Here is a 10030-nt window from a genome sequence, read left to right as displayed (position 1 = left end):
ACACTATAACCTCAAAATAGCACCCTGAAACCCCCATATTCATCACTGTCATGTAATTGTGATATTTCATACAAAGTATGCCATGTAAGGTATATGAAAAGTCATGCTCTGCTAAAACCCGTTCTGTCCAAATATGTATAGCATTAGTATGTATACAGTTATGAGATTTTTGCTGTATGGTTGTTACTGAAATATGCTGTAAATTTGCAGGTGATATACAAAGGACACACGCCCAGGATGGTGCTCCATGACCATTAATCAGCAGGGATGTTGTACTCAAGGGATTTACAGTCAAATGACAGTCACCCAAGTGCACACAATGGGGGTTTACTCTATCACTGTGATTTAGCAAAGCTCACCGGGACATATCTGGGCAAGTATCACATGGACTGAGGGTATAAAATAAGGAAGAGTTGCAGCGTATCTTGGCCTTTCTCCTTCCACATGTACGCTGGAAGCAGCAGGCACACCAAGAAGATGATGGTCATCTGGGGACACTGGTCCAGACTTAATGAGAGGCCTGTATATTAAGAACGGTAACATCCAGTGGGGTGGGAAAATCACTGATCTGATACTGCCTGGTGTAATAAGGGCTAAGCTTTACATTGTGCATTTAATCTTTTATTTTCTTTGACAATGTTCTCTGATCTTTATGCCTACCACTTAAAATCTATCTTTCTGTAGCTAATAAATCTGTGTGACACTTTACTTAAAACAGTGTAGTTTGCTTGAAGTGCTTGGGCAATCTCACCTCAGTTACAAAGGCTTGTGTTATGGCCTCTCCACATTGAGGGAGCGGTGGATCAGGTAATAAATTTACACTGGTCAGACTGGCTGGAGCCTCTCTATTAGTTCATGCCAGGTGTCAGAGTAGCAGCCGTGTTACTCTGTATTCGCAAAAAGAAAAGGAGGACTTGTGGCACCCTTGGAGACTAACCAATTTATTTAAGCATGAGCTTTTGTGTTGCATCCGATGAAGTGAGCTGTAGCTCACGAAAGCTTATGCTCAAATAAATTTATTAGTCCATGAGTGGCTGAGAGAAGCATTCATGTAACTCAGCTGGGTGTGTCCCTGCTTGTGGATGTCTGTGTAAGTGCAGTACCTACCAGAGGTTTGCATCTTGTCATGACATCACAATGTGCGAGGGAGCCCAGGCTGATAGGCCAGAGGGCTCAGTGGTACCCAAGTTTCAGGTTGCACCCTGGGGAATCCCATCACACCCAACCCCTAGCTCCCATTCTTTTCTTCTTACTAGGGTCTAATTTTTATGTCTAGAGACAAAGTTCCACAAGGACATAAATCATATGTACCCAGATTGTCCCAAACAGAGGTGACAGCTCTTCAGCTGGCTCAAGATGGGTTGACATTGGTTCCATCACCCAGCCTTGTCACAGAATCAGTGGGGAGTGGTAGCTTCTGTTCCATTCATGGCTAGGAGTCCAGGGCCCGTAACGTAAGGTATATTGGTTTGTCTGGGATCAGGATGAGGTCAAACTGGGTACCAACGTCCACTCCTCTCTTGGTTTCTATCTTGAAGTTCTCCAGCATCTGGGAAATAGAATAAAGGAGACAATGATAATCTGTCAGAGATGCAAAATCATCTTGATTCCAGCCAATGTGGGAAATGAAAGAGAAGGTCTCATTGCACTGTGGCTGCAATCTGATGCAACATCAGTCTCCAGTCACTAAGAGCCAGTTTTTCAACCTGTGGCACAATAATTTCTTGCCACATGCCACTATCGCCCTCTGGAAGATCCAGGGTTGACTACCCCAGTTCAGGAAATTTGCAGGACTGATGTTCAGTGGGGCCTTAGGTGACTGACCCTGATAACCAGAGGATGAGAAAGGAGTGTTGGCAGCTCCACTGTGGAGCAAGGTTGAAATGACTTTATCCCTAGTCTTTGGCTGAGGGAAGTGCTGTTGACTTCGGGGCTAGACATCCATTAAATGTTCTTGTATTCATTGCACTAAATGGTGTTTGCTCTCCATCCGTGCATGCAGGAGATGATGTACACACCCAAAAATGTTGCTTATTTGGGGAGGATTTTGTACCTCTCTAGTTTTGGTTTTTTCATGAAATTCAAGAAAACTGGCAAAAGTTCTCTGTGATCTGCCATAGAACAAACCATATGACTTGGGAAGCCTGCATTGTGAAGCCACCTTTCACTGGAGAAATGGGCTTAACAGCCAGAAGAAAATTCATGATCTTAGGTAGTTTTTTGGTGGATCGTTTTTAAATGTATCATGAAAAATTATTACAATTACCTTTTTACCATTTTTAATTTACAGTTGTCTTCACAGATGCATTATGTCAATAGGAGAGTGCTCGCCCATTGACATAATTCCTCCACCTCAATAAGAGGTGGAAGCTATGTCTGCAGGAGATGCTCTGTGTAGACAGTGTAGGCAGTGTAGACACCACTGTAAGTTATGTCATTGACTTAAGCAGGAGTATAGCCAAGCTCTAAGCTCCTTATGTAGCCCCCATCACCGATGTATGTGGGCATCTCAAATTCTTTAATGAGTTTATTCTCACACACCCCTGGGAGTCAGGGCACTGTTATTATCCCCACTGTACAGCTGCAGAACCTGAGGCACAGCATGGCTAAGTGACTTACCCAAGATCATACAGGCTTCCTGTGCCAGGGCAGAGAATTGAGCCTGGATCTGTGGAGCCCCAGGGTAGCACCCAACCCACCAGCTCAGCCTCCCTTGCAACATGTTCATTAGCTGCAGACATGAAAGCACTTTATAAAGGAAGGCAACTATTATTAGCCCCATTTTACAGTTCGGGAAACTTAAGACATAGAGGCCCAGAACCTCAAAGGTATTCAGGCACCTTTGTGGTTCTGGGCCAGAGAGATGAGGTGAATATCCATAAGCACTGACAAAGTTGGGCCTAGACACCAGGACTCTGAAACCAGTGCGCTATCTGCTGGACCATGCTGCTTCCAGTGCAAAGAAAGACACCTTGCCCCCCCCCCCCCCGAATTGGAGTGGTTTTGCATATTTGTTGCTAATTTTTTGCACACTTCTAGCAGGACTCTCAGGGTATGGCTACACTGCATTATAAACTAGGGTCTGTGGGATTTGAGTTTGTGAGCTCGGTGCTGCCAAGCCCATGCTTGAGCAGCCACACTGCATTGTAAACCTGGGTTTACAATTGCTGGAACCGGGTCTCACAGCCATGCTAACATGTCTATACTTTGCTACACAGACTGTCTGACTCGGGTCGGCTTGAGCTCTGTCTACACTGCAACAGGACCGGGTTTGAGCAGGATTCGTGTTCAGCCCCACCCACATAGCAGTGTCCTAAGATTTGGGTCCCGATTGCTTATTGAGTCAGACTGATTTGTGTGTGGATGGAAGAGGGGGTTGGGGGGCTTGGGCTCAACCCTAAGTCAGATCCTAGCTTAGTGTTCAGTGTAGACATACCTTCAGATCCCAGTATGGGGGAAGAAAGGGGATTGCAGGGAGCTTGCAGGCACATGCACCTGAACTGTAATTTTCAGCCTTAGCTGCGTGACCTATCTACCATGCAATGCTCATTCCACTTGTGCAAGCCATGCAGACAGCTGAGTGCCTAGACCTCTGTTTCTCTCTTTCCCAACAGAGCCTTAGGTTGCCCTGGTTCTCTGTATAGTTGCCCACGGCCCTTCTCCTACATCGCCGCGAAGGTGCCTCAGCGATAAAGGGGCTTTGCAAATTCTGTGGCTTTGCCAAAGGAGGAAGGTGTCAGACTCACATGGATCAGGAAGAGCTGCATCTCCAGCTCGGCAATCCTGCGACCGAGGCACTGGCGTGGCCCAAAACCAAAGCCCAGCGCCCGGAAGTATGTAGAGTCCATTTTCAGCCATCTCGCTGGGTCGAACAGCTCTGGCTTGGTGAAGAACTTGGGATCACGGCCCATAGCATAAATTCCAACCTGCACTAGTGTCTGCAAGGGAGAGAGGAGGGAGGGTGAGTGGACTGCTAGCAGCTCTCCCAGCTGGCATCCATCACGGGGGCTGTGCCAGACTTCGCTCACGACAGGGGAGTGACATTGCAGTCACAATGTGAGGGAACAGCATCTGCCCTTACACCAAGGGTGATTCTGGGCAACTGTGCCACCACAAGCAGACATCCACACACAGGGCCTTGTGGGCAGCCCTTCCTCGGGGTGTGTGATGCTGACTTTAATGGTGTGCTCCATAGGGAGAGCGGTGCTGTATGTGCTACACAAAGAGGCTGTGAGTGTTCACTCTGTAACTGGCAATGGTTTCCGAGCCTGTGTCTGCTCCAGTGAGCCACACTCTTAGTTCCCCCATTTTCTTTGGGCCAATTTAAAGTGCTCTTACAACCGAGTGTAAGCTCCATATCTGTGCACAGCTTAACCTCACTAGGGGAGTTCCCTCCCCCACCCCTTTTCGCTGGGTAAAAGGGAAGAGGGAATAGCAGAAGGGGGGTCTCATATCCAGCTGTGGAAGGATTCCCTCAGTGCAGGCAGGTGTGGTGGAAGGCTGCCTTCTGAAGGAAATGTGTGGGGCTCAGGTACAGCAGAGATTCCGGGCAGCTCAGTGTTCTGTGGGCCGGGGGACACGCCAGCCCCCACAGCAACCCAGGATCAGGCAGGCGCAAAGGTAGTTTAAAGTTCCATCCCGTTTCCCGTGAGTTCTGTGCTGTGTCTAAAGTTCAGCCTAGATTCCCATCCCTCTAACATGCCTCGGCCACCCAATTTGGATGGGCCCGGCCCTTGTGCTTTGGGCTCGGTGCAGATTCATGGTCGATCTTTTCTTTAAACACCATACTAGTGTGCTCCAGCCCTGACCTCACTGAGTAGTCCAAGCCTGGTACAATCCTTTTGGCCATAAGAAAGTTTTTAAACAATGCTTATCCACAATCTTCCCTTGACTGTGAATGCAGTCTTTGCTACAAGTCAAGGGTATTCTGCACTAGAACTGGCTGACACAACATTTAAAATGGCCGGGGCAGCCTATAGCTGTTCTCCCATGCTGGCCACCACCATTGGAGAGGCACCAAAAACAGCAACAGTGGGAAATGTTAAGGCAAAATCTAGTGAAGACAAAACCAAAATTCCACAGCTGCCTATTTCCCTCCTTTCATCTGGCCCTGCCACGGCAGGAAACTCACCTTGGCGGGGATGAAATAGTCTTGGAGGATAATCTCCTGTGTTGTGTATCTCTGTATGGTCACTGCCACCGGATGGAGCCTGCAGGAGGAGGGCGCATCAGGGTAGGATTTACTCATCAGTCATTTACAGCCAATATTGTCCCAGTGGGCAGACTATACAATCAGGGCTGTGCATGAGACCAGTCATCTGCCTTAGAAATAAGAGCTCAGCCCAAAGACTCCCCATGCCATTCTGCTCCAGCTTTGCTAGAGGACCTACCTCTGTTAAACCAGAACATCAAGCTGTTGCTTGTGACAGAGTACACAAATCCTCCACTGTCCAGGAAAGGGTTAACAAGCTGCAGTGGGCTTAATCAGCCCTGACCTGCTACACCTGCAATAGGTGTCAGATAGGGCTGTCAAGTGATTAAAAAAATTAATTGTCATTAATCGCGCAATTAAAAAATTAATCACGGTTAATCGCACGATTTATCGCGCTGTTAAACAATAATAGAATACCATTTAATTTTTTAATGTTTCCTATATTTTCAAATATATGGATTTCAGTTACAAGGCAGAATAGTAAGTGTACTGTGTTCACTTTATATTTATTTTTATTAGAAATATTTGCATTGTAAAAACCAAAAGAAACAGTATTTTTCAATTCCCCCATCACAAGTACTCTAGTGCAATCTCTTTATCATGAAAGTTGAACTTGCAAATGTAGAACAATGCACAAAAAAGTGCATTCAAAAATAAAACAATGTAAAACTTTAGTGCTTACAAGTCCACTCAGTCCTACTTCTTGTTCAGCCAATAATTCAGACCAGTGGATCTCAAGCAGGGGTACATGTACCCCGGAAGGTATTCAGAGGTCTTTCGGGGGTACATCAACTCATCTAGGTATTTGCCTAATTTTACAACAGGCTAAATAAAAAACACTGGTGAAGTCAGTACAAACTAAAATTTCATATAGACGATGACTTGTAGTGCTGTATATACTATACACTGAAATGAAAGTAGAATGTTTATATTCCAATTGATTTATAATTATATGGTAAAAATTAGAAAGTAAGCAATTTTCAGTAATAGTGTGCTCTGACACTTTTGTATGTTTGTGTCTGATTTTGTAAGCACGTAGTTCTAAAGTGAGGTGAAAGACAACTCAGACTGCTGAAAGGGATACAGTAGTCTGGAAAGGTTGAGAACCACTGGCTCAGATAAACGTTTGTTATATTTGTGGGAGACAATACCGCTCACTTCTTGTTTACAATGTCACCTGAAAGTGAGAACAGGTGTTCATGTGTCACTGTTGTAGCCAGATGCCAGATGCACTAAAGATTCATAAGTCCCTTCATCATTCCAGAGGCCATGCATCCATGCTGATGGTGGGTTCTGCTCAATAACGATCCGAAACAGTGCGGACGACACATGTTCATTTTCATCATCTGAGTCAGATGCCACCAGCAGAAGGTTGATTTTCTTTTTTGGTGGTTTGGGTTCTGTAGTTTCCGTCTCGGAGTGTTGCCCTTTAAAGACTTCTGAAAGCATTCGCCACACCTTGTCCCTCTCAGATTTTGGGAGACGCTGGTTTTAGAAATCTCACATTGTTACATTCGTTTTGTTTTGTCAGATCTGCAGTTAAAGTGTTCTTAAAAAGAACAACGTGTGCTGGGATCTCATCCGAGACTGCTATAACATGAAATATATGGCAGAATGTGGGTAAAACAGAGCAGGAGACATACAATTCTCCCCTAAAGAGTTCAGTCACAAATTTAATGAATGTATTATTTTTTTTAACGAGCATCATCAGCATGGAAGCATGTCCTCTGGAATGGTGGCTGAAGCATACAAATGTTTAGCATATCAGGCATGTAAATACCTTGCAATGCTGGCTACTTTCAGGTGACATAGTCAGTAAGAAGGGGGCAGCATTATCTCCCTTAAATGTAAACAAACTTGTTTGTCTTAGTGATTGGCTGAAAAAGAAGTAGGACTGAGTGGACTTTTAGGATGTAAAGTTTTACATTGTTTTGTTTTTGAGTGCAGTTGTGTAACAAAAAAAAAATCTATCTTTCTAAGTTTCACTTTCCTGATAAAGAGATTGCACTACACTACAACTGAAAAATATAATTTCTTTTGTTTATCATTTTTACACTGCAAATATTTATAATAAAAATAATAAATAAAGTGAGCACTGTACACTTTGTATTCTGTGTTGTAACTGAAATCAATATATTTGAAAATGTAGAAAAATGTCCACAAATATTTAATACATTTTAATTGGTATTCTATTGTTTAAAGAATGATTAAAACGACAATTAATCACAATTAATTTTTTTTTAGTTAAACATATGAGTTAAGTGCAATTAGTCAACAGCCCTAGTGTCAGGAGAAGATAAAAGAGGAGAGCTCAGCTGGGACGGAGAGCAGCTTCACAGCCCTTGCTCTACGAGGAAAGTCTGACCTGGGGCCAGAAGCTCCAGAGGCGGGGAAGGTCAGCTTGACAGGGGATGTACTCCATGTGACTTGCCTGTTGCTGCTGTGGTTGGGACCCTACCTGAAAGGACTGACAGACAAAAACCCCTTTTGCTTTGTGCACCTGCCTGGGAACACAATAGCGGTTTGGTGGGAGCCCAGCTATGGCCCTGTCACATTTCTTAAGACAGTTTCCATTCTGCACAACTTACTGTCTGTGTAGCTGATCAAACCAGCATATTGCTTCAATGGGCTTGGAGCGCTAGCAAATCATCTAGCCTATTTCCTTGAATTGTAGAAGGATTGACTCTGGTTTCCAGCAGGGTCCACCAATCCAAACACTGGTGGCTGAACTGTTACTGCTGGAACTGGGGAAAATTCCCAGTGTAAATAAGCCACATGATGCCTAAAGCCAATCCTGCCAGATGGGGGTAAGGTCTAGTCTTGAATCACTCCATGGTAAGTTGTTCCAGTCACAATTTGTGCTATCACCAAACTGGTCTGATAACACTACCCCTAATATTTAGCCTAAACTGTCCCAGCTGTGTTGCCCTGTCCTTGTAATTGCATGATCACTGTTTCGATGCTACCCCATGCATACAGCCACCATGCATCGCTGTGATATAGTTCTCCAATCCTCTCAAGCTTTCTCCCTGGGTCTTACATGCCAGTTCTCCCATCATTTGACCTATTCTCCTCTAACCTCATGTTTGTCAATATCAACAAATTAATGAATTAATGGCACAGCAACTATCAGCAGTTGCCACAGGGTGGAGGACAGCAGTAGAGGTAAACTTGCAGTTAACTCATTGGGCAGGGGACCTGGTGACATGGGTAGAGGATGGCTTCAGAAGACTAACATGGGGAGAAGTGTGCGTAGGTATTCAAAATGCTCAGTTATAATGTTAATGGATATTATGAGAGATGCTTGGTCAGAACAATGGCCTTCAGTATTAAATCGGGAGGCTAGCCCATATTTATCCACAATTGCAAAAACATACCCATCTACCTGGAAAATAACATCCCCGACCTGTGGGGACAGTTCTTGTGTAATTGTTACTATGATACCATGGGAAGGAAATGCAAATAAGATGGTTCCCTTGAACCCAATGGGAGTAAGTAGGGAAAGGGGAGCGCATTGGGAGCCACTAGGTAATAGGTGTGTGGGGGGATGGAATGGGGGTAAATTGGACTGTCATCACATTAAGCAGTTGTATATCCAGAGGAGGAATATAGATGCGCCCCTCTCCTATGACTATGGAGGAGCAGGATCAATGGCCTATTGCAAAGGGGGGGCATTTAGGGGTAATGTATATGGGGTACGGTGTATTCTGTTGGGAATGTATGCAATCCTGCAATATAACACTAGAAGGCAAAATCCTTCCAGTGTATGACAAAATTATGAACTTCTACACACTGCCACCTGGACTATGGTGCACCAATGGATCAGTGGACCTAATCGTTGTAAACAATCGAACCAGCACCTACTACCCCATACCGTACCAAGTAGTTGAATTGGTTTGGACAATACCAAATTTCACTGTGGATATTCAATAGACACACAATATGGACAAAAGTACACAAAGATTACAAGAGCAACTTGCTGCAAGCCCCAACAGTTGGACACACTTACAATACACACTACAGGATGGTGCTGACAAAATTTTAACCTTATCAAAGGAGGAGAAGCAGTGTTTTTGGTGGTGGCCAGGATGTTGGACCACACTGCAGTGGTCAGAACTCTCAGTGTTGCTGTGGATTATCATAGCAGCTGGTGTATTGTTAACTATGTGTGTGTTACATTGCATATGGAAATGATCAAGGGGGCACAACCCCCTAGAGAACAGCCACTAATTATAACCTATAAGTAATGTAGTAAACACCCCCCCCCTCCCCAAAGTGTACTAGACAACCCGGACCCAACCTTCTCGGGCCCACTATACTGGGAAGTCTAGAACACTAATTGGAATAGGTGTAGTATGCCCGTACTAGAGAAGGTGCAGGGCATGGTACTACACAAGGGGCAGTGGGACAGATGGAGCATCGACACCTTCCACCTTGATGCCTGGCCCTATCAGGAAATATGTCACCATATGTCCTATGCTTTTCCAGGGTTTCCTGGGCAGGAGGATCCCAAAAGAAAAAGAAAAAAAAAGGGGTGGAGTGTTAGGATATAGATATTCAGGCCTGTCTGCAAAGGCCTGTACTTTAAGAATTTAGGTGTATTCTTATCACTTCTCCCATCATTTGACCTATTCTCCTCTAACCTTATGTTTGTCAATATCTCCATTTGACTGTATCCACAATGCCAGTTTAAGAGTCTAAATACATTTTCTGATATCCTCAATGGGACCAATTTTGGTCCTGAGATTAAATCAGGAGTCACTTGATAGTCTGTCTATGCAAATCAACTGGTGTAAATGATCAAAATCAGGCCCAAAG

At 44.6% G+C, this 10030-nt stretch overlaps 1 protein-coding gene across 1 annotated transcript in view; it reads right to left on the bottom strand.

Annotated features, from left to right (window-relative positions):
- Positions 1-476: 476 nt before the first annotated feature.
- Positions 477-10030, bottom strand: part of CYP11A1 (cytochrome P450 family 11 subfamily A member 1) — a 73336-nt gene continuing 63782 nt past the window's right edge. Inside the window, exons 11-13 of the mRNA XM_077827710.1 lie at positions 5132-5210; positions 3747-3938; positions 477-1549 (exon numbers count right to left, since the gene is read on the bottom strand). Coding sequence (XP_077683836.1) covers positions 1433-1549; positions 3747-3938; positions 5132-5210 — 388 coding nt within the window. The 3' untranslated portion in view covers positions 477-1432. The remainder of the gene's footprint in view (positions 1550-3746; positions 3939-5131; positions 5211-10030) is intronic.

The sequence above is a fragment of the Eretmochelys imbricata genome, chromosome 10 (assembly GCF_965152235.1).
Source record: "Eretmochelys imbricata isolate rEreImb1 chromosome 10, rEreImb1.hap1, whole genome shotgun sequence".
Taxonomy (NCBI): Eukaryota; Metazoa; Chordata; order Testudines; family Cheloniidae; genus Eretmochelys; species Eretmochelys imbricata.
This window is presented reverse-complemented; position numbering and strand designations above follow the sequence as displayed.